Source organism: Equus asinus, chromosome 5 (assembly GCF_041296235.1).
Source record: "Equus asinus isolate D_3611 breed Donkey chromosome 5, EquAss-T2T_v2, whole genome shotgun sequence".
Taxonomy (NCBI): domain Eukaryota; kingdom Metazoa; phylum Chordata; class Mammalia; order Perissodactyla; family Equidae; genus Equus; species Equus asinus.
This window is the reverse complement of record NC_091794.1, coordinates 83,112,417-83,137,703: the sequence shown is the minus strand read 5'-3', so window position 1 is coordinate 83,137,703 and position 25,287 is coordinate 83,112,417. Positions and strand designations below refer to the sequence as shown.

General features: G+C 44.8%; 1 protein-coding gene across 1 annotated transcript; it reads right to left on the bottom strand.

Moving 5' to 3' along the window:
- Window positions 1-23,832, bottom strand: PPT1 (palmitoyl-protein thioesterase 1). The gene is made up of 9 exons (XM_014828598.3): window positions 23,646-23,832; window positions 19,974-20,083; window positions 19,625-19,752; window positions 19,225-19,295; window positions 17,332-17,434; window positions 5,011-5,101; window positions 4,098-4,196; window positions 2,747-2,818; window positions 1-1,479 (listed from the first exon to the last, which is right to left on the bottom strand). Exons 1-9 carry the CDS (start codon window positions 23,767-23,769, stop codon window positions 1,357-1,359), a joined length of 921 nt encoding a protein of 306 aa, XP_014684084.1. The 5' UTR covers window positions 23,770-23,832; the 3' UTR covers window positions 1-1,356.
- Between the last annotated feature and the right edge of the window lie 1,455 nt (window positions 23,833-25,287).

Genomic DNA, 25,287 nt, shown 5'->3' with positions numbered 1-25,287 from the left:
GATAAGAAACTACTCTTTATTTCAGATGACCTCATAAAATTATTTTCATATCCCCCCCAATTCTTGCCCTTAATCTTCATCTGTCTTTCAGTTGAAAAATAAGGCATGGGAATGGTGAAGGAAAACCATAAAGGGTCAACTATGCAGCACTAACAAGGTGCTTCCCTCAAGTATAGCTAATCATTTCCCCAAAATGGCATTTTGCAGAACATTCTTCCAAAAAGCATTGCTAGGTTTTCATGGGGTGGGGGTGTGGGGACTAAATGTCCATGCTCAAATGGTGTGGGAAATAGTAGGTGAAAGTTAATTTTCTTTACTGTAACAGGAATGTTCAGAGTCCTTAATATTCTAATGTGAGTTGATCTCCAAGAGGAGAAAAGGGGTATGGGATATTCCCCAAGCTTTTTGAGCAAGCCAACACATCAGAAACAGTTTGGAGTGTACTGGTAAATAGGAATTTTTGTGATGGAAGTTAGAAAGCATGATCTCTTCACATTTTTCCTCCCATTCTCTGCTAACGCCAGCAAGAGACTGTAGAATCTTGAACACTAATCATATTAAGAAAGGACAGGTTAATCAAGGATGGAATGGGAAGAACCAGCTGCCTCATTTTTCATTTCCATTGCAACATTTTTCTTCATCCCCCACCCCCCAAAGCTGAGCAATATGTACACTTCCTCCCGTAAGCAATCCAGTTAGATGCTACTTTCCTCCTTTTGTGACAGAGCAACTAATTCATTTCTACCAGAGGATCCAAAAAGAGTGCTGCAAGGCACTATGGGGCTGGGGGGATTTGTTTGACAATTGCTAAGACACCACAGGAGGCAGCATACGCAGAGGGGGAGAGCAGCCTCAAGAGATGATGCAGAAACATTCAAGTAATACTTTTCCAAGCACTAGTTGAATCTCCACCAGCAATACTGAGAAAGTATTTACATGAACACCTCAGGCCCAGGTACTGGCCTCTTCGCTTGAAATGAGCTAGATTTTCCTGAGAAAGAGATTCCTTAGAATCTCTCTTAGTTTGTTCAGTCTCTTCTGGGCCTGGGCACAGTTCCGACATGGACCTGCAGCAGACTGTCTCCTAGGACAGCTTGACCACATCACAGGGTTGTAAAACAATCTGCGTGGTTATTAACTAATTAAACTTGCATTCAACACCATGTGCTGATAGGATGAGGCAAAGAATAAGATTCAGATCTTAGATCTTTCCGAGCAGGGCGTGTTAGATGATGACTAGAGAGAAGGATTAGTTACAGGCTGGGTCTGAGCTCAGGTTTGGGCACAAAAGGAACTGTCTCCCACTGATTTGGAAGCATAGGGGCAACCTGAGCTCTGGTGCAAACTGCAAGGGTTTCACTCCAGGAAGGGTATGATGTGGGAATAAAACCATTCCTCAGACAGTTGAAGATGGTCCCCTTCTACAGCCAGGAACACTAGCTGTCCCGCCTTGTCCATTTCCTTTAGCCCCAGGCGGTCCTGCAGGGAGAGAGGCCATAATTAATCAAGGCTTAATGAAAAGTGTTATTAGAGTAAAATAGTAAAGAAAGAGAATGTGAATGACATATTCTCAAAATGCAATCTTCCCTGAGTATTGAAATGTAGGTGTATTGTCAAAAATGCCAAAAAGGAAGCTTCCTTTTTTCCCCTAAGCTTTAAAAATGTATATGCAACTGAGATTATTCTACAGTTTTATATTCTGCTTTCTGATCTTTCCCAAAGCTTCTGGAGGACCTACGGGTGGGCAAGCCACAGACAAAACTCCCTCAAAATGTCACTGAAGTGGACTGAGCCAAAGACAGGAGAACATTAACTAGATAACTTAAAGCATAGCCAAACCTTAGATAAGAAACCTCATACACTCAGATCCTGCAGTTGAAAACATTACTCCTAGCCGGGGCGCTGCAGAACGGGTGTGGTTGGGAAAGTAAGCGGTTACAACAGTGCCTGAAGCTTGCTTCTGCTGAGGCTACTGTCAGTTCAAGTTTCAGGATAAGGAGGTTCTTAGTAGTCATTTCCAAAACTCACTTAAAACACCGTACATTCCCTTTCCTTTTACCTCACCCCCTGCGGCACCAATGCAGGAGAAAAGCCACAGAGGAGACGACTGACCTCTCACATTACTTGGAGGGACTCTAGTAGAAGGCGAGTGGTTCAGATGTAGCACCTGTGTGCTCTGGGGAGAGTCTGTCTCCAATATAAAATCCTCATGGTGTGGAAGGCCCCAGAACCGGTGGCGGCGAAACGCTGCAACCTCTGCTTGAGAAACGGGATCTACTGCTAAACCAAACTCCTAACTATTCCTGTGCTGCAGGAGGCGCTCCCCTTGCCAGTGCCTAATTTAAAAACAAGACTTCCACATCTGTTAATGTTTTAAACTAACTCCCCTCTCTTCTGTTTTCATCACGTCTTGGGTGCTTGGATTTATAACAGACTGCAGCACAGCAAAGGAAGGCAGTTCTAAACCTTTATCAGAAGGCAGGAGTTAGAGAGGATGTGTCCCTTGAACGTGCTTGAAGACCATGAGGTACGGGTCCTTCGATCTTCAGGATGTAGATTCTGGAAACCAGGGCCTGGTGTGCTAGAGCAACAATCCAGCCTAACAAGCCTTGCCCACGTCAGACATGAGTCAAATGCCTCACGAGCACCTGCTGCTCTGGGGTAAACAGGACTGTCTACCACCAAAGAACCTAGTAGCTTCAGGAACCCGGGGCAGAAAGGGATGGTGCCTCTCCTCCCCAGTTACCTGGGTGTACAGCGTGGTCTCCTGTAAGGGAATGGTTTCCTTGGCTTGGCCGCTTCTGTAAAATCCAAACCACTGCGGGAGAGGAGGAGGAAATAGGGTCAGCTCACACGCGGCACACTAGCAAACATTTAAGACTGGCTGGTAGCTGAGACTGCCAACAAACTGAACGTCATAAAGCGGGAGCAAGGAGGAAAAACAGGATGTCTTGGGTCACTTCTTTTTAAGGGTGGGTCCTGAGGATGAGTTAATCTTTCCAAAGAGCTTTCCAACTCCCCAGAATTTCTGCTTCCTACAATTATTGAGCACCTACCCCTTTAAAATCCTTGTGCCGAACTCTGGACATTCAAAGAGGAATACATACAGTCCTTGTTTTCAAGAAGCTCTAGTCTCATGAGGCATAGAAACAACTAATTGTTTAGCACAGGGGTCAGCAAACTTCTGTAAAGGCCAGATACAAAATATTTTAGGCTTTAAGGGCCACACGGATGCAACTCTCAATGCTGCCATTGTAGGGCAAAAGCAGCCACAGAATATATTTAAAAAATGAATATGGATGTATTGCAATGAAACTTTACTGATGGACACTGAAACTTGAATTTCATATAATTTTCACATTATCAAATATTGTTTTGATTTTTTTCAACCATTTAAAAATGTAAAAACCATCTTTAGCTCATGGGCCATACCAAAGCAGGTCGCGGGCTGGATTTGGCCTGCAGGCTGTAGTTTGCTATCCCTGGTCTGACATAATGTGATGAGTGCTCTAATGGAGGTTGATGGTTCTACAAAAGAGGAAGTAAACTCTGCTTGGAATTAGGATGGCGTCCTGGATGGAGGAAGTGGAGCTTGTCAGGTAGAGAAGCTCAGGGAAGAGCATTCTAGAGACTGAAAAGCATGAACAAAGGCATGCAAGAGAAAAAGCACATGCCAAGTTGGGGGCATTTCAAGTAGTACAATATGGCTTGATCGGCGAGTGTATGAAGTGGGTAGTGAAGGGAGATTAGGTTGGAAAGACAGGTTGAAGCCAGGTCAAGGCAGACCTTGAATGCCAACGTGAGGGATTTAGAGACTGGGCTGGTGAACATTTTTTGAGTCATAGATCTCTGAAAATCTGATAAAAATTATAGACCCTTCCTCAGAGAATGCAACTACATAATTTTGCATACAATTTCAGGTGGGGAGGGGGTTACAACCCTCAGCATCCCATTTACAGACCTTGGGTGAAGAACCCCTGCTCCACACAAAGGCTGGTGGAAGGACTGAAGGGTTTTCCCCAGCAGGCAGCTGTATTCTAACGCCACTCCCTCCTATGGTCTCCTGGTACGTGTGGCCTGCCTAAGCAGTGTCTCACCTCAGAATCCACGGGGTCCACAATGGAATCATTGAGGAATTTCACCATCACAAACTTCTTCAGTGCCATCAGGTTTTTCTTATAGGACTCGTTGACACCCTGGAGGAAAGGCCAGCAGTACCTCAGGGACATCACCACCGGGTTCCAGCAGGGGCATTAAAGCCTTTCAGTGCGCTCGTCTCCCTGACCCTGGGCCACCCATTTCTTCCCCATGGTGGGGGCTGCTTTGCCAGCTTCCTTCCCAGAATATACCTTGTACCGCCCTTTCTGACCATCCTATCTGATTGACATGCCCCACCAACCGTGGCATACAGGTGCCACCATGAATCAGTCACCATACTCCATAGGCATCCATCACATAGGTTAAAGGCTTCTAGCCAGAGAAAGCCAAGGCAAAACAAGAAACTGCAAATTCTGGCTGGTTCTGCTATACTATTCTGTTTTTTTCCCTCCATTTTTTTTTTAAACCTCCAGATAAGCCAAACATAAATTGAGCCATCTAGTTTATCAGAATCTCCCAAACCACGCTCGTGTTCGGGACACACTCAGTCCCCTCTGACGTCTCTCTGCTAAGTAAATTTCTTTTCTGAGAAAATCTGACCCAAAGGGGACCCACCAGGAAGGCTTCCCTCAGTAAGACAGCAGCTGGGAAGCTCCACTAAGCCAGCCAGCGGCCTACTGAGCTCACCCTGCTTCCTCCAGACCAGGGAAGGGAAAGGGCCTAAGGGAAAGAAGCCAAATGAATTTCAGCCTCCTTAACAGGAAGTGAATCTCCTAAGCGCTGGCTCCCAGAAAACAGAACTGTTTCCTGGGTTCTGCCCAGGATATCCTGGGTAAAGAGTCACTGCCGATCTGTTTATAATGCCCCGAATGGAAAGATGAATGCACAACTATGGTGGCCAGGGTTGCTTACTCTCTCCTGATTAATATCTGCCAAGAAGACGCTGTGGTTGCGGTAGACGTCCTCCTTTATGGGGTCATGCCAGTATTCTGCTTGCACCAGGCTGCAGGACGAAAAGGGAAGGAAGGTGACCACGCTGCAAGTCAGTCAGCACGCTGGGGCCATGCCCCTGTGCATCGGCCATCAAGAGACTTCAAAAGAACAAAAGACCAGAGCCCTCAAGCCCAGGCCTTGCCCTCTAACAGGGAAGACAAGACTTCCACCTGCAAAACAGTTCACAACAAGACACCTGAGGCAAGGGTGTGCTACTTAGCGCGGTACAGAAAGTGTCAAAGATGCAGGAAAAGGACTCACCAATATTGGTTCCAATATCAAGAACCAACGTGGCACTGAGCTTTATCACACTTATGGTGGGACACGCTGTCCCCTCCCACAATCCCACCTCCTTCACCCTCCTCGTTTCCTAATCATCCTGTAAGACCCAGCTCAAATACCACCACCTCTGCCTCCTTGTCACGCAACCATCTCTCTCTTCATGCGTTTTGGCATCCTCAGACTGAGATGGTCTAAGCTTTCAACCACAAAGCATGTATCATACGACTGAGTGATGATGGTAGTTTCCAGGATTCGGGTATGTTATGCAATTCTTAAGGACAAAAGGCAGGTATTTGGTGGTTATAATACTATCATTGCAGACACTATTATTTTGGACGTCTGTTCACACACTTTTTTACTTTTTCTCCAGTCTCTCTCCACTTCCCCTTCCCTCCCCTCCCAGCCTTCCCCCATCAAAACCAACAACGTTACCACAAGGCCCCCCAGCGGCTAGTTTCCACTTAGTTCCTGCATCTACACAGCAGCATTCCCACCAAAAAGATGCTGAGCATGGACCTAGTGGGAGGAGTCCTCTGGGGAAAGGTAGGCATCAGAGCATGGCTGGGGCTCTCTACCCAGGGAGGCAGGGAAAGAAATCGAAGTTTCTACAACACGAGCTCCCCAGCCAGAGCGGAAGAGCCGGCCAGAGGTGGAGGTCCTGTCAGCTGTCCTCAGCAGAGCAGGACTGCACGAAAGCCCAGTGGACCCAGCCACGCCAGAGACGACGGCAGCTCCCGACCCCAGGAGCAGACAGGACTGAGGTGACGGGACTGTCAGCAGCCAGAGTGACACCCTAGAATCCGTTTATAAATGTATCTGAAAGCTTTTAAATGTGTCGTTGCACTGATTTTTAAAACTGTGATGAACTGTGAACATTTATAAAATACTGATATTAGTGCTGGTCTTCTCACGTTGTCTTAGCATTGCTCTCGCTCACTGAATGCTGGCTCCGTCTCCCCTACAGACGACAAGCTCCTTCAGAAGTGACTGGCACCTAGAGGATGCTCAGTAGTAAGGGTCTGCTGACTGAAATGGATGGATGTCGGGGTATCAGAGAAGCAATGAGAGAAGTGGGCTGCGCACCAAAGGACGGGTAGGATTTAGAGCCATGAGGAGAAGGGAGGGCAGCACAGTTAAGGAACAAGGGGGAAAAGCTTCAGGAGTGCGTGGTCAACAGTCAAATGCTCACAAATGATGAGCACTGAGCACACACACTTTTCACAGAGGTGGCCAATCAAAGTTTCTCTAAAAAATGTACGTGAATGACAGAAATTGAACAAAGAATCCTAAAATTCATATGGGGCAACAAAAGACCGTGAATTGCTAAAGCAATCCTGAGCAAGAAAAACAAAGCCGGCGGAATCACAATCCCCGATTTCAAAACATACTACAAAGCTACAGTGATCAAAACAGCATGGTACTGGTACAAAAACAGGTCCACAGATCAATGGAACAGAATTGAAAGCCCAGAGATATAACCACACATCTATGGACAGCTAATCTTCGACAAAGGAGCAGAGGGCCTACAATGGAGAAAAGAAAGTCTCTTCAACAAATGGTGCTGGGAAAACTGGACAGCCACATGCAAAAGATTGAAAATTGACCATTCTTTTTCACCACACACCAAAATAAACTCAAAATGGATCAAAGACCTAAAGATTAGGCCTGAAACAATAAGTCTTCTGGAAGAGAATATAGGCAGTACACTCTTTGACATCAGTTTCAAAAGAATCTTTTCGGACACTATAACTCCTCAGTTGAGGGAAACAATAGAAAGAATAAACAAATGGGACTTCATCAGACTAAAGAGCTTCTTCAAGGCAAAGGAAAACAGGATTGAAACAAAAAAACAGCTCACTAACTGGGAAAAAATATTTACAAGCCACTTATCTGACAAAGGGTTAATCTCCATAATATACAAAGAACTCACACTGCTTAACAACAAAAAAACAAACAACCCGATCAAAAAATGGGCAGAGGACATGAACAGACATTTCTCAAAAGAAGATATGAATATGGCCAATAGACACATGAAAAGATGTTCATCATCGCTAACCATCAGGGAAATGCAAATCAAAACTACACTAAGATATCACCTTACCCCCGTTAGATTGGCAAAAACATCCAAAACCAAGAGCGACAAATGCTGGAGAGGTTGTGGAGAAAAAGGAACCCTCATACACTGTTGGTGGGAATGCAAACTGGTACAGCCACTATGGAAAACAGTATGGAGATTTCTCAAAAAATTAAAAATAGAAATACCCTATGACCCAGCCATCCCATTACTGGGTATCTATCCTAAGAACCTGATATCAGAAATCCCAAGAGTCCCTTGCACCCCTATGTTCATCGCAGCATTATTTACAATAGCCAAGACGTGGAACCAGCCTACATGCCCAGAAACTGATGATTGGATAAAGAAGATGTGGTATATATACACAATGGAATACTACTCAGCCATAAAAAAAGACAAAATTTGCCCATTCACAGCAACGTGGATGGACCTCGAGGGTATTATGTTAAGCGAAATAAGCCAGTCAGAGAAAGACGAACTCTATATGACTCCACTCATAGGTGGAAGTTAGTATATTGATAAGGAGAGCTGATCGGTGGTTACCAGGGAAAAGGGGGGGTGGGGGAGGGCACAAAGGGGGAAGTGGGGTACCCACAACATGACTAACAATAATGTACAACTGAAATCTCACGAGGTTGTAATCTATCATAACATTAATAAAAAAAAAAAAATGTACGTGAATGAATACAAAGGTCTTTGGATCTTGCCAGGCCAGGTTCCGGCGACCCAGAATTGCAGTGGGGAGGCCTAACAACTGACAATGAAAGAAAGAAGGAAGCCAACAGTCCCAGGTCGCCTTTTTGTGTGAAAAGGAAACCAAGCTAAGAGGGGGCAACAGGAAGAGATGAAGGACATTTTGTTTCGTAAGAAGCCTGGTGCACAAGGGACAGCCAAGGGGAAGGACCTGAGGATGGGCAGGAGCTGGAAGTGCTGCAGAAGCGGGGATGTTGGGGAGGGGACGGTTCTTCAGGAGGTGGACAGAGAAGAACATGGGTGGTACTATTACCTCCTGTTTACCACTGAAGGGCCAAATTCAGAGAGGTTAAGAAACTCTCCCCAAACTACACAGTCAGTTGTAGAAAAGGTAAGATATGAGCCTAAATCTGTCTGAGTCCGCACTCTCTCCATGCAGCACACTGAAGAGGCGGGAAAGGACAGCTCCCTGGGCAGAACTAGCCAACCCCAGGCCACCCTGGGGAGAGGACCTTTTACCCCCTGAGGCCGGCTCTAGCCACTGTGGCATAGAGACAATTAAAGTAACACTCGTACAGCACTTACCATATAGCAGGCCTATTCTAAACACTTCACATACATCAACCTACTTAATCCTTACAAGAATTCCACAGGGTGGGTACTGTTACTATCCCTGTGTTTACAAATACACCCAGTGTGATGAAGGCGCTTGCCCAAGGCCACACTGCTAGCAAGCCATAGAGCCCGAACAGTCAGGCAGGCCATCTAGCTCTGGAAGCCTTGCTCTAACCACTATACATACTCTCTGTTGACTATGGGACGTAGACAGTACCAGCGTTATGTCAGACAGAGCTGGGCTGGCATCACAGGTATTTTACCCCTGAGCCTGTTTCTTCACAAGGTTGCTGTGAAAATTAAATAAGATGCGTAAAGCTCTAGCACTGTGTCCACTCCTGGTGTAAATTCAAGATAGTGATGTCAGACCCGTCGTTCTACTTTGTTCCTCCTCACTCTCGCCCTGATCCAGCTACCGATATAGTTTTCAGGGGAAATGCTGTTCGAAGGCCTAGGCTGAGAGAACAAGAGCCTGAAGGGGAGGAAAGGGCAGCAGAGGATGTGCTGAGGCGACGCCAAAACTCTCTAAGGGATTCCAGCCTAGATCGTGGGGTGATTTTTGGTGGAATGTGACACACTAATTCTAAAATTCAGATGAAACAATAAAAGTCCAAGCATGGCCAAGACTTGAAGAAGAGCTAAGTAAAAGTTGCTATAGTAACTAAAACAGTGGGGTAATCGGGCAGAAACAGACAAATCAATGGAACAGAACGGCCCAGAAACAGACTCAAGCAGAGACAACTCCAGGTGGATGAAAAACATGAGAATGAAAAACAAAAGCTGAAAAACTGGAGGAAAATATGAGAAAGGAGAATAGCTTTATGCAACAATCATAAAGACTGGTAAATCTAACTGAATCCAAATTAAAAACTGCTATACCTGAGACTGGTTGGACAACACTGTGAGTGTAATTAATGCCACTGAAACTTACACTTAAAAATGGTTAAAGTGGCAAATCTTATGATATAGATATATAATTTATAATTTATATATAATATATATAATTTTTTTACCACAACTTTAAAAAAACTAGTAATGTAATATACCAAAAACCAATGAATTACACACTTTAAATGGGTGAACTGCATGGTATGTGAATTATATCTCAACAAAGCTGTTAAAAAAAAACCCACAAAAATCTGCTGTACCAAAAAAGACTCCATAAACAAAATTAAAAGATAAGCCACAGACTGGGAGAAGTGAAGTGTAACACACCCAGCAGAGCAAGGCTTAACATTCAAAATATATATGCGGTGTATGTGCATAATACTTACAAATAAGAAAAAGACAAGCACCCAAAGAAAAAACAGGCAAAGGTGACAAACAGGCGCTTCACAGAAAGGAACCCCGAGTGGCCCAGAAACAGGAACAGATGCCCAACCCAACTAATAAGCAAGGACACGCGGTTAGAATGAGAAACTCTTCCGTACACATCTGACTGGCGGAAATTTAATAGACACAGGATCAAAAGTTAGCAAGAATGAAGAGAACAGACGCTCTCACACGCTCATGGTGGGAATATAATATGGTACAACCACCTTGGTAATGCTGCACATTCTAATACTCATGGTAATAACAGCAGCCGACATCCACTGAGTGTTTTCAAGGCACTGTTCTAAGCACTCTACATCCATGAGCTCATTTAATCTTCTCTACAAACTCACTTAATCTTCTCTACAAACAGCTAGAGTCTACATGTAGATAAATTCTCATTCAAGGACATTCACTGCAAACTGTTTGTTATGATGAGAAAGTGAGGATGCTGAAATGTTTGCAATAGGGAATCAGTAAATCAATAAATAGGGTGCAGTCACACAAGATAAAACGCCACACAACTGTTATGATGGCGAACTAGATGCATATGTAACATGTTTAGATGTCATAAACATAATATTGAGTGAAAAAATAATTTGCAGAATGAAATGCACAGTAAAATATCCATTACATAAAATTTTAAATATGCAAAATGATACTATATATTGATTATGGATATGTACATATATAATACAAATTTTTTTTTTAGGGTAGATTAGCCCTGAGCTAACTGCTGCCAATCCTTTTTTGTTTGTTTTTTTTGTTGAGGAAGACTGGCCCTGAGCTACCATCCGTGCCCATCTTCCTCTACTTTATATGTGGGACGCCTGCCACAGCATGGCTTGCCAAGCGGTGCCATGTCTGCCCCTGGGAGCTGAACCAGTGAACCCCAGGTCGCCGAAATGGAACTTGTGTACTTAACTGCTGTGCCACTGGGCCAGCCCCTACAATTTTTTTTTAATGGACAGAAAGAATATACCGATTTCTTTTCTTTTCTTTTGGTGAGGAAGACTGTCACTGAGCTAACATCTGTGCCAATCCTCCTCTATTTTATGTGGGATGCCGCCACAGCGTGGCTTGATGAGTGGTGCTACGTCTGCACCCAGGATCCAAACCCATGAACCCCGGGCGGCCAAAGCAGAGCATGTGAACTTAACCACCATGCCACTAGGCTGGCCCCACCCTGATTTCTTGACAGTGATTGTCATTGTGGAGGGAGGGCAGAGAATGGAACCTGGGAGAGAGATATAGAAGAATACAATTTTCTCTGAAATGTTCCAGTTCTAAAAACTTCTGAGGTAAATATGACAAAACATTAACCTTAGGTCCTGGGTTCAAAGTAGTTTGTTACATTCCTCTCTCTACTTTTCTGAATGGTTGAAGCGTCTGAGGCAGCTTGAGTGGACGCCTCAACATTTCCAGAAGAGGGAGTGGGGCAAGTTGAGGGGAGAGCTGGATGCCTGAGGAAAAACGCTCTGTGAGAGCCACTGGGGGGAGGGGGGGGGAGGGGCACGCAGGGCCGCAAGCTGGGGACCCAGGGGAGGGCAAGCTGAGAGAGCAGAGCTGGCACAGGGGCAGACAGGCCACGGCCAGGGCAACACTGGGGTGTCCACCGTGGCAGAGTTGAGGGAAGCACTAGGGATAGCACGAAAATCAGAGGAAGGAGAAATCTAGGAGGGCTGCCAGCATCTCAAAGGGGAAGCAGAGGGCAGATTCCACCCCAGAGGGGAGAGAGAACTGTGACGCTCGCCATTGCTCGTCGCCCCTGCCGAGGCCGGCCAGGGGCTAGTGCTTGCAAAATGCTTCCTCACTGTTTACTCGGGGCATCAGGAATATTGAATGTGCTTGGCTACGGTTAAACTATCTGAACAGTGCAGAAGACATCTCTTGGGGTCTCTGCCTAAATCAAAACAATTCTCCCCTGTCTGGGAACCGCACTCCTCCTTCCCCCACCTAACCCATTACAGGAGCCAGCGGGTGTGACGGGTACCACGTGGTCCCACTTCTCCGGCCACAGCTGATGAGAGCAAGGTGGGAACCTGCCCTGAGCAGGGGCATGGTCCCTTCCCGAAGAATGTGAATTGGGACAGAGAGATTGTAGCCTCAGACTGAGATCATCTCCTAAATAGAGAAGATTAAAAATTTGGAAGGGGTGCAAGGCCACGTTCCACCAGGCAGGTGGCAGGAGAGGCTGACGTGCATGGAGAGAAAGCAGCAGCAGTGACACAGAGCGAGAAGCAACGACAATAGCTGGAGAGATTGTCTTGGGTCTTGATGGCTCCCATTTCTTGATTCCAGTCCCTCTGAGGCCTTGGGTACCAAAATACTATGAATTTCTTTTAAACTTTACATTAGTTTTATTTAGTTTCTTTCTTGCAACCAGAATCCTCCCTAATACAAAAGGCAACCCAGAAGAATCCTGCAAAGAGAAAACTATTTCCTTTGTTACTTTAAGCTCTCACCATCCCCCTTCCCATCACACTACTTGGACTACTGGCCTCGTTAAATCTCATATTGGCCATCTGTTAAAATGAGATTTACGCATACAAAGAAACTTTAAAAAGTAAAAGCAAACAACTCTACAAAATTAGAAACGTATCTTAAAAGTTAATCTGTAAATGAGCTGTTGAGAACTCAGAACGCATTTCCCAGAGAAACTGTGTTATAACCAGGGAGCTGTATCCTGGTTCTCAAGTCTAGTTCGGCCACAATGTTATGAAACGGATCTCAAGACATTCCACCTCTCTCCACCTTGCTGTGGCCACCCTGGCGTCCAAGCCACCATCACCTCTTACCTGGACCACCTCGACAGCCCCCAACTGCTCTTCCTGCTTTCCTCCACCCCCTTTAAAATCCACTCTCCACAAAGCAGTAAAGATTTTCCAAAAACGTAAATCAGACCCTATTATTTCCTTGCTTAAAACCTCCCAGTACCACCCCACGATGTTTGGAAGAAAATCCACACTCCTCATGTGGCCTTCAAGTCTTTGCACGAGGTAGCCCCTGCTTCTCTGTCCAACTCTCCCATCGGTCACTGAACTCCAGTCACTCTGACCTTGAACAAGCCAAACTTGTCCCAGGTTTGGGGCCTCTGTGCCTGCTGTTCCCTATGACTGATCCCTTTTCCCTTAGCTCCTTCCTTCTCATCCTTCAGAACCCAGCTTACATATCTCTTTTTCAAAGACCATTCTGGTCAAAGCAGATACCCCTCCATCACTTACTCTCCATCACTGCATCCTGTTTATTTCCACCAAGGCCTGAGGTTATCTAGTGCTTCTGTTCACTTGGAGACCCCCTTTCCCCACCAGCATGTGACTTCATGAAAACAGAGGCCCTAATTGTCTTGTTCTCCATTGCAATACTTATCTATAAAGGAAACAGAAAGCTCAAGTTGAATAAGTATTTTAAACACAGCACCACCAGTAGTAACAGCCGAATGTGCCTACTTAACATGAATTGCACACTGCACTGAATGCTTTACGTCAATTTGTCGAATCCTAACCACCCTGCAGGAAAGCACCCCTATCAACCCCATGCTGGAGGTGAGAATTAGGCTCAGACACCCACGGCCACGCAGGTAGCAGCGTAGAACCGAGCCTCTCCAACAATGCCCTAGAAAGAGAGTACAGAAGGTGACTTTTTTCCTTTTTGCATGTCTGAAGATGTCTTTAGTTGCCCTTCACATTTGATTGCTATTTTGAGGTTCCGTATAGAATTCTAGGCTGGAAGTCACTTTCCTTCAGAACACAAAGGTAGCGCCCCATGGCCTGCTAGCTGGTGTGCTGCTGTCAGGGAGCCTGCTGCCCCCAGGACTCACTCTAAGGCCTCAATGGAATCTACTCTTTATCCCTGGTGTTCTGAAACTTCACAGGAATGGACCTTGCTGGGGTCTTTTTTCATTCCTTGCCCTGACTACGTGGTGAGCCCCTCCAACCCGGAAACTCATCTCCTGTAGTTCTGAGTTTTCTTGTACTACTTCCTTGGTAATTCCAATCCACCCTTCCTCTGTTCTCTTCTGGAAACTCCTATTAGTCAGACACTGGACTCCCTAAATGGCTTCTCTAATTTTATCTGTTCTCCCCTTTTTCTACCTCTTTGAGTTTTTGTTCTAATTCCCAGGAGATTCCTCAACTTTGTATTCCCATGCCCCTAATACATTTTTCATTTTGGTTATCTTATTTTTTAATTTCCACGAGCTCTCTCTCTCACTCTCTTGCTATTTTTTAAAAAATTATTCTATTAAATCTTTCTTTTTCCTTTGAGGAAGACTAGCCCTGAGCCAACATCTGCTGCCAATCCTCCTCTTTTTCTTGAGGAAGACTGGCCCTGAGCTAACATCCGTGCCCATCTCCCTCTACTTTATATGTGGGACGCCTACCACAGCATGGCATGCCAAGTGGTGCCATGTCCGCACCGGGATCCAAACCAGCGAAACCCGGGCCGCCAATGTGAACTTAACCACTACACCACCGGACGGCCCCTCTTAATCTTTTATATGGCTTACACATTCTCCTTTCCTCTTTGCTCCCCAAAGCCCCAGTGCATGGTTGTACATCCTAGTTGTAAGTCCTTCTAGTTCTTCTATGTGAGCTGCTGCCACAGCATGGCTACTGACGGATAAGGGGTGAAGTTCTCCACCTGGGAGCTGAACCTGGGCTGCCAAAGCAGAGCGCACAAAACTTCAACCACTAGGCCACCAGGGTTGGCTCTCTTTTACTCTTTGATTGTTGGTTTTATTTGCATTCTTTTCCAGTGTCACGGATGTAATCTCTAATCTCTGAGGATAATTATAGGCTTTTTTAAAGGTTTTCTTCAGCTCCTTGAATTGCCATCTGTTTCTTCCAAGCTCCTTTTTACTTTTTGTTTGTTTTGGTTAGTCTTTCATGTCGGAAGCTTTCCTCAGATGTCTGACTGCAGGGCCCTGGCTCACTGCTCATGCTGACAGGAGGTGCTACAAAGCTGGCTGCATGCTCTTCACGCAAGAGCAGAGCTTATCTGCTGGTGGCTTCACTACATCATAGTCAAGAGGAATCCTGACCTGTTGGATTCCAAAACATCAACCTGTAGGTCTTTTCTCTGGGGCTGGTCAGTTCTTCCGGAGAGGGGTCTGCCAAACTTCTGCCCAGAGGGTAATAAGCCTGGCTGCTATCATTCTGGGAGCCAAGTGAGAGGGATGGGTTTTCAATATGACGTCTTACCTCCATCCCATGCTTGTTATCTCCAAGTCTGGTACTTCTCTAGTTAAACTGCTCTAGAGAATAAATTTTGCTTCTCTTCTCAGGGTGGAGGTGGAGCAGTCACTTCAATGTGCACTTAAGGAATTGGGGGGCGTGGGGTCCTGATCATCCTCATATAGATTTTCAACAAAAAGTCCTGTTTTTAATCCCATGCACTTACCCTTGCCTTTCTTTATGTAAGATATTTGCATAAAGTATCATGTGTCTAATTCCTGAGCCTTCTGGAGCTATAAGAAGTGACTCTGCTCCCTTCTTCTCAGTGCATCCCTCTATAGATGTAAAGCTTTCAGCTTTTTCTGCTCTGCTAACACAGTTATCACTCATTGACCTGTTCTCTGTTTTTCAAAAACATGCTGACACCTTTTATTATCTTTTATCTCTCTCCTGTTCTCTTTGCTCTTGTGGGTTTATCCCTTTTTATTCTTTTGTTACCAGTTTATTAAAGCTTAAGGAGGGGGCCAGCCCAGTGGCGCAGTGGTTAAGTTCGCATGCTCTGCTTCAGCAGCCCAGGGTTTTGCTGGTTTGAATCCTGGGCGGGGACATGGCACTGCTCATCAAGCCATGCTGAGGTGGCATCCCACATGCCACAACTAGAAGGACCCACAACTAAAAATACACAACTATGTACCGGAGGCTTTGGGGAGAAAAAGGAAAAATAAAAAATGAAAAAATCTTTAAAAAAATCAAAAAATTCTTAAGGAGGAAGTGAGGATAAACACATAGGTTTTATTAACCTATAACCAAGGGTTGTTTGGTTCACAAATGAAAGAAATACGAGAAAGAAAATGATGAATTTTTCTGAGACATCTAGGTAAGAGTTGGAAGAATAAAGAGTAAAGAACAAATGAAGTTTAAAGAGGCCATATACATACCCACGAGAATAGAGAATATGTAGGACATAAATAACCAAGCTGTGACTAGTCAAACCAGGTAAAGGGGTAAAGCTTAGTAAGGGTTTGAGTTGCCTGAGGGGGAAGGAGGTGGAGACATAAAGTATCTTAGTTTCCTTCACTCATCAGGTGGCGACTACTTACCCAAGGCAGCTTTGTGGCCATGCTTGTACCCCAGGGGTAGGAAAGGAAAAGAGCTAGCTGCAGAACGTTTCTACATGCAAGTCACTCACAAGGCCACAGCTGGGAAAACGGCTTCAAGGAAGTGCTGTATCGAAGAGTTGTTAATAGACAAGGACGATACGCTTGGAAAAGCAGTGGATAGATAGCACGACCACAGGACAGATAGCATGACCAGATTAGTTAACCCCAAATCTCAGTTATCACCTAGAATACTCCAGACCTACTGAATCTGAATTTCTAGGCATGGAACCCTGGAATCCATTTGTAATGAATCTCCCAAGGGTTCTGATGTATGTGTCAGTTTGAAAACAACTAAACAAGAACACACTCCCAAAGTGATTCAGTATATTTTTAAATACCCAAACACATCTGAGTAGTTGGGGAACTAATGTAGGAGGTTAAGCCCTCGCTGCTGACAACATAAAGAATCTGTCCTCCAAATATTAATAGCAATTCCTTGGGCTTAGTACTTTCTAAAGGCCTTTTTGTTTGTTTTAAGATTGGCACCTGAGCTAACAACTGTTGCCAATCTTCTTTTTTTTGGTCTTTTTTTAATTGCTTTTTCTCCCCAAATCCCCCCAGTACATAGCTGTATATTTTAGTTGTGGGTCTTTCTAGTTGTGGCATGTGGACGCCGCCTCAATGTGGCCTAATGAGTGGTGCCACGTCCACACTCGGCCATGGGGCAGCCCCCTGTTTGTTTTTTAAAGACAGAGATTTATTCTGTTGTAATTACACTCTTTCTATATAGAAAAATGACCTTCCTTTTTAAAATTAGTATTAGAGCAGTTTTAGGTTTACAATAAAATTGAGCAGATCGTACAGACATACTTACAAAAAGCACCCCATCTGAATCTCACTAGTGACTACTCCTGGGATCACCATTGGCCAAAAGCCAGCATGATGTTTTCATGCGTGACAGCCTGTATCCTCGTCAGCTAGCCATACCTACCGCTCTTGAATAGCTTTGGCATAAGCCCCAGCATTCAGTGTTTTTCTGATCAAGTCACAGATGTGAGAGCTCTCTCCTGGGCAACGAGGGAGTCCAAAAATACCTACAGTAGAAGACAAAAATCATGTTTTAAATACCCTCTATGTGCAAGGTACTGTGAGAAATAAGAAGAAACAAGAGCCAGGCCCTCATCTCATTCATTTATTCCTCAAGAAAACAAGGTATTAAGAATTAATACTATATGGGGCTGGCCGAGTGGTTAAGTTCGCGCGCTCCGCTGCAGGCGGCCCAGTGTTTCGTTGGTTCGAATCCTGGGCGCGGACATGGCACTGCTCATCAAACCACGCTGAGGCAGTGTCCCACCTGCCACAACTAGACAGACCCACAATGAAGAATATACAACTATGTACTGGGGGCTTTGGGGAGAAAAAGGAAAAAAATAAAATCTTTAAAAAAAAAAAAAGAATTAATACTATAACCAGCCTCCTCCTGGTGCTCCCATACTCTTTCCTGCCTCAGGACCTTTGCATCTGCTCCTCCCCAGACGATGTACTTCTTCTCTTACTGCTTCAGTGGCTGGCCTCATTCTGATCTCTCAGGTCTTAACTTAGAGAAGTCCTATCTGACTACCGTAACTCAGTTGTGTCCAAATCCATTACTTTCCCTTGCCCCAGTTATACGCTCCCCTCACCCAGTTATACTTTCATCCTCATCAATAACATTTTTAGGAGGTACCAGGCATACTTCTAAGCACATAGCGGCAATAATTAATTTAATCCTCACGAGCACCCTGTGGAGTAGAAATCATTATTTGCTCCACATTATGGATAGGAAACTTGAAAACAGAGAGGTTAAGCACCCCGTCCAAGGTTAGACAGTAAGTGACAGGGCCAGGATTTGAACACAGGCAGACTGGTTCCAGAGCCCGCATCTTTTACCAATATAACCACTGTTCTGTTCCTCAAACACCATCTTATTTTTTTTCTTTCTCATAGTTCCCACTATCTCTATTTATTTTGTTTGTTTACTTGTTTCATGTCTATTCTCCTCCCCACACTAGAATGGAAGTTTTATGAAGGCAGGGAGCTCATCTGTCACGTTTCTAGGTTTTCAACAAATATTTATTGAAAAGAATTATACAGCTGTTTTTACCAACATGCATTTGAATAATACTTGTACGAAAAGTATTTTCCTACCTATTAGTTCACTTTACCCTCTGAAAACTTTCCACAAGATGGGCAGGACCATCCTCTAGTTTCTCTCATCTGTGAAAGGGACCTAAATACCAAATACTTGCCCACAAGGGACAGTTACTTGGGCGAATCCAGGTTTCCTGACTATAAGGAGACCCCCTCTGCCCTCCACTCTACCTGCAGATAGCTATGTCACTCATTACAGAGAGAAAATTCTATTCCAAAGACACGTCCTTCCCCAAAAGTATACACTTCTGTCTAAATAGAAAACCTGTTGTTTTTCAAAGGATTTAATTGCAACAGTTCTATTTTACAAACAAAAAAGCTTAGACGCTAGTCTTTGCCTAAGCCTAAATTCAGCAGGACATCACCAATGTCAGAAAACAGAAAAGGCTGTTAGATTTCCCTAAATCCTCCACCACCACCTGCTACGTGGTGGCAACCATCTCACCCCCAGGAAATCCTGTCAATCAAAGGGGAGAAAAATAGATGGCAACCTAACAATTCACCTGTGTTCCAGGCCTCTGGAATCCTAAGTCTCTTCCTATTTCTACATCAAAGCTGGCTGGTTTGTTATAAACTGGAATAATAGGATTTTTCAAGGAAGGCTAGCTTCTTGTACAAATAGAGCTACTCGAATTGTAAAAAACACAAGGGGTCACATGGATTAGAACAAAGGAGGCTAAGAGGCCCAAGTTACCTTGATGCTGTCCCCCGAAAGTGATCAGACTGACCATGGGAGGTGATGGGCATCTCTGAGCCACTGCCCTCCTGGGGGGAAAAAAGGATTATGAGCTCCGACTGTCAGACGGAAATGCATCATCAACAATCAACTTCCCAAATTAAGCTACTTCATTCTCTGTGGTTCCCCAAAGCCACAGAGTTTCAGGATTTTCCTCTGATATGGCCAAACACTAATCTTTATTCTTCATAGAAAATAAATAACATTCCATAAGGCTTCCTACATGGGGGCATTTCAGAATAGTTTTTCTTCCAAGAGAGGTGAAGATCCCAAAAGAACTAGAGGAGGGGATCTATCTGAATAAAAGAAAAAACATCAATTCTCTGGAAGTGGTATAACAGAACAGGAAGGGACTTACAGAAACTGGCCTCCCTGGGAGAATCCCATAGCATTGTAGCCTTGCTGCAATTTAGGATCCTTAGCGAGAATCTGACACACTGTTGTTACTTGGGAATTGACATTCAAGAAGAAGCTGTTCTCCACATCCTGAAAGAGGAGCCACACAGAAGTGAAAGGATGGGACTGGAAACCACTGGCATCTTCTCAAAGAGGCGAACCTACTTAGGTTGGTAACCTGACATAGGCCACTCAAGAGTTAAATCACTGCACAATTTGGTGCTAAAAACACAAGGGAAAGCATTTTAATAGTACATTCTATGCAATCAGCCAGCAAACCTTTAACAGAACAGAGTTGTGAAGTGCCTTACCTCCATCAGAGTCTTCCCAATCTCTAAAGACAAGACATAAATTCCAGGTATCTTCTTCTCGACCATCTTTTTAATAGCACCCATGCTTAAGGGATTACAACAGCTATCTCCTGGACAACAAAGACAATGATGGAAACTCATGAATCAAAACAATATTATCTATTTAAAAAAAACTTTTGTGCTTCTAAGGGCACTATCAAGAATGAGAAAAGACAACACACAGCATGGGAGAAAATATTTGCAAGACATGTATCTGAAAAGGGTTTAATACCCAGAATATACAAAGAACTCTTACAATTCAACAAGACAATAACCTAATTAAAAAATGGGAGAAGGAGATAAACAGACATATCTCCAAAGAAGAGACACAGATGGCCAGAAAACACAGGAAAACATGTTCAACATCACTGGTCATTAAGGAAGCGCAAATCAAAACCACAAAGAGATCCATCCCACTTCACACCTACTAGCATAGCTTTAATTTAAAAAAATTAATTAAAAAATGGAAAATAAGTGTTGGCAAGGATATGGAGAAACAGGAACATTTGTACACTGCTGGTGGGAAAGTAATATGGTGCAGCGACTGTGAAAACAGTTTAGTGGTTCCTCAGAAGTTAAAACATATGAGCACATGACCTAGCAATTTCACTTCAAGATATATACCTAGGAGAAGGGAAAGCACATGACCATGCAGAAACGTGTACACCAATGTCTACAGCAGCATTATTTGCAACAGCCAAAGGGTGAAAACGACCCAAATGTCCACCAATGGATGAAAGGATAAACAAATGTGGTATATACACACAATGGAACATTACTCAGCCATAAAAATGAATGAAGTACTGACACATGCTACCATGTGGATGAACCTCAAACACATTATTATGAGTAAAATGAGCCAGACACAGAAGATAAACGTCTCGTGTAATTGCTTGATATGATCTATGCAGAATAGGCAAACCCATAGAGACAGAGAGCAGACGGGACATTTCCAGGGAGTGGGAGGAAGAGGATGAGGAGTGGTTACTTAAGGGATACAGGTATTTTCTGGGGTGATGAAAAAGTTTTGAAACTAAAGAGAAGGGGTGGTCGCACAACATGTGAATACACTAAATACCACTAAATTGTAAACTTTAATATGATTAATTGCACGTTACATGAATTTCACCTCAATTAAAAAAAGAACATTTTTTGCTTAGCTCATGTCTACCAAGTAATAACAAACTTCCAAGCTCACGCAATGTAATCAGGACACGAAATTTACAACTGAAAAATAAGCAGAGGTGCATATTCCCCTCCTTCGTCATCCTGAACATTTGGGGTTAAGAGACTCTGGTTTCTCTTCAGGGCCAGGACTAGGGTAAGACAAGGGAAGCACCTAGGAGGCAAAATTTAAGGAGGCACTCACTCTCAGGGTCGTGCAAGTGCTGACCCTGAAATTGTACAGACCAGACAGTGAGTGCCTCCTGAACTCCTGGACTCTGGCCTCCTTCCCTCCCCCTAGTCCTGGCCTGTTTTTTTTCCTGTTTCAACAAACCAGAACTAAGAACTGGAAGCAAAGTGACTGCCACTGAGTGGGAGAAGCAGACTGAGATCATTTTCCATTTTGAACACAATCTTCCCATTTTCAACCCGAGCGGAAGCTTAAGAACTAGTTTTTAAAGAAAGAAAAGCTAAGGCGTAGAGCGTCTTCTATTTCTCTCATAACAACATTCATCGCACTGAACTGCATGCCTGCCTTTTGGACCAACTGTGCTCCAGGAGGGCACGGACACTCCTGTGTTCTCTTTTAACTCCACTGGAGTAGCCTCAGGGCCTGGCACAGAGCCTTGAGAGAACTGTCTACATTTGCTGACTCCAGTTCTCTGAACATTTTTCTTTAACCCATTCCAATAAGGCTCTCACTCACCACTCCCCCCAAAACTGCCTTTGTCAAGGTCATTACTGATATTGCTAAACCCAATAACCACTTCTCAGCCCTTATCTTTCTTGAGCCGTCAACAAAATTCGATACAGTTGATTGCCCTCTTCCTCTTGAAACATGGCTTCCAGGACACTGCACTCCCCCAGCTTTCCTCCCCTCTCTGGTTGTTGCATCACTGTCTCCTTTACTACTTCCTCCTCATCTCCTCAACCTCCAAATGCTGGGAGGGCCTCCAGGCTCAATCTTTAGACTTCTTCCCTCCTCTATGATCTCCTCCTCACTCCCCTGTGATCTCCGCCAGCCTCATGGCTTCAAATACCAGCCACACGCCAAAGGCTCCCAATTTAAATCTCCTGCCTGTATCTCTGCTCTAGATCCCACACTCAAATTGCCTCTGCATCATCTCTGGATGTCTAACAAGTGTCGCAAATTTACTAAGTCCAAAAGGAAACTCTTGATGTTCTCCTCCTCGGCACCCCCCTGCCCCCAAATTTGCTCACTCTACAGGCTTCCCCATTTTGGTAAAATTACAACTTCATCTTTCTAGCTGTCCAGACCAAAACCCACGGAATCATCCTTGACTCCTTTCTTTCTCTCTCATCCCACATCTAATCTGTTAGCAAAATCCTTGGTTCCACCTTCAAAACATATCCAAACTTTGACCACTTCTCAACACCTCCTCTATTACCATACTATTTCAAGCCACCATCACCTCCTGTTTGAATTATTGCAACGGCTTCCTAACTGGTCTCCCTGCAAATGTCCATGACCCCCTACGACGTCTTCTCAATACAGCAACTACAGTGGTCCTTTAAAAACGTGTCAGATCATGTCACTCATCTGCTCAAAACCCCAACGAGGGCTTCCCACCTCATTCTAGCCGAAGTCCCCACAGTAGCCTTAGTAGGCCTAACAACAGCGGCATTCCACCCCTCCCAGACTCCTAATCTAAACCGTTGTTTTCTTCTTGCTCACTCAGTTCCGGCCACAATGACCTGAATGTTGTTCCTTGAACATACCAGACATACTTCTGCCTCAGGGCGTTTGCATTTGCTATTCCTTCTACCAGAGAGCCACTTGGCTCTCTGCCCTCACCCACTTGGCTCAGACGTCACTTTCTCAGTGAATCCTTTCCTGACCTTGCTCTATAAAACTGCAAGCTGCCACTTCTGGTCTCTATCTCCCCCCTCCCCGCTTTATTTTTCTCCATCGCACTTATCACCATTTGACATATTACATGTTTTACTTATTTCTTTCTTTATTCAGTCTCTCCCACTGGGAAGTAAGTTCCCAAAGAGCAAATAATTTAGTCTGTTTAGCTCACTGCTGTATCCTCAGCATCTAGCAGGTGCTCTAGAACTATGTGTTAAATGTATAAACGAACTATGGGTGCCTAACAAATATCTGTTCAAGGTGTGAAAGAATAAAAGGATGGATGCCCGGGTCGGGCAGCCACAGCCCAGCCCGCCTGACCAGGCGCCGGCTGCTGCACACTGACGCCACTGCCGTGAGGATCAGACAAAGGCAGCACGAAAACGCCCGACGCAGCGCACCGCCCGCCGCGCGCGCTCGCCCAAGGGCAGCCGCTTCGCCTTCTCCCGTCCCAGGGCAGAGCAGCCCCCAAATCCTAAAACGTCGGGCCAGCCGGGTGCTGTGTGACCACGGCCCTCGCCCTATGCAGACGCCAACCCGGGCTGGGAGCGGGAGAGGGTCGCCAAGCCCTTTTGCCCCTCTTCTCATTCACTCACCCATCCCATGCCAGATCACCAGCGGCAGCGGCGCCGGCGGGTCGAGGCGGCCCAGCGCGGTGGCAGCGCAGGACGCCTGCAGGAGAGCGACGGCCAGCAGCCGCAACCAGCTGGGCGACGCCATCTTGACTCAGTCACATGACCGCGCTCCCCGGCCCGGCGAGGAGAGGCTAGGCGCGGCCGGGGGCGGACGGCGCGCTGCCCGCCCCTCCCTCGGCCGCCCGGCGGGGTGGGCGTGGGCCCTGGCGCGGTGCCCCGGGAGACGGCCCGCCGCGACGGAGCCGAAGGAATGGCAACGTCTAGTCAGCGCTCACCGCACATCCGACTGTTAACTGATTCAACCCTCATAACTACGCTGTATATACACTTCTCCCCATTTTACAGGTCAGGACACTGAGGCACTGAGAATTTGGGTAAGGTGCCAAGGTCACAGAGATTGCAGATTGGTGGGTCCACTGCTCTTGACCACTGCACTTTGGAAGAAAAATACTTTGTGAAAGGAAGGAAGGACTCGGCTCTCTAGTAGAAGTGGAAGGAGGATGTGGTATTTGTTCTGGATCTTGAAGGAAGATGGGATTTCAACAGGCAAAGATGAAATCCGAGAGAAGGACTGGAAATAGCTAAAGTAGAGAAAAGAAAAAGTATGGTGTGTTTTCTAGAAATGGCAGGGCTTCCAGACTAACAAGAGATGCTGTTGGATGTATGCGATGGAGAAAGTCACTGCCGCTTCCCGGTGTCACCTCAGAGCTGGGTTATTGCAGGAGCCTGTCTACCATTGCCCTCGTTTCCATCCCCCTCTTTAATCCGTTTTATGTTCTGTTGCCAGATTCATTATCTCAATCCTCTTTCATCATCTCAGTTCCCTGTTCAATTTTATTTTTCAGAAAAATATCTAAATAGTTTAAATAGAGAATTGTTAGGTAAATTAGGGTGTATCCACTATACAATGAAATATTATGAGGCCAGTTTTATAAAGGATAAGGTAGATTTATATGTAGTGACACGAAAAATGTCCTCAATAAGTGAAAAGCTCGTTACAGACACCCACGGGAAGCCCTTTTATCTGATTCTTTGGGGACCGGTGGTTAGCTGTTAATTGAAAAAGTCGATTAAAATGAAGACTGGTAAAGTATTATACAATATACAGTTTTGTTTATTTAAAAAAATAAGCTTATTGTTTATTATAAGCATGTTCTTTTAACTTAAGACTTATGAGACTGGCCCTGTGGCATAGTGGTTGGGTTTGGGGTTCGCCTGTTTGGATCCTGAGTGTACACCTACACCGCTGTCTGCTGTGCTGTGGGGGCAACCCACATGCAAAGTGGAGGAGGAAAGAAAATAAATGTACGAAATGATCAGGGAACTGTTAAAAGTGATATTCTCGGGGGCTGTATAATAAGGAACTTTCACTTTTTACTTTATACACTTCTGTATGGTTTTAATTTTTTAGAGCCAAGAGACATAATTTATTTTATTTTTTCCCCAAGTTTTATTGAGATATAATTGACAATATTGTATTAGTTTAAGGTGTACAATATAATGATTTGACGTAAGTATAGATACATAACTTTTATAATCAGAAAAAATAAAGAGATATATACATTAAAAATTATTGTACTTCTAGGTTAAGATAGTGGAATAA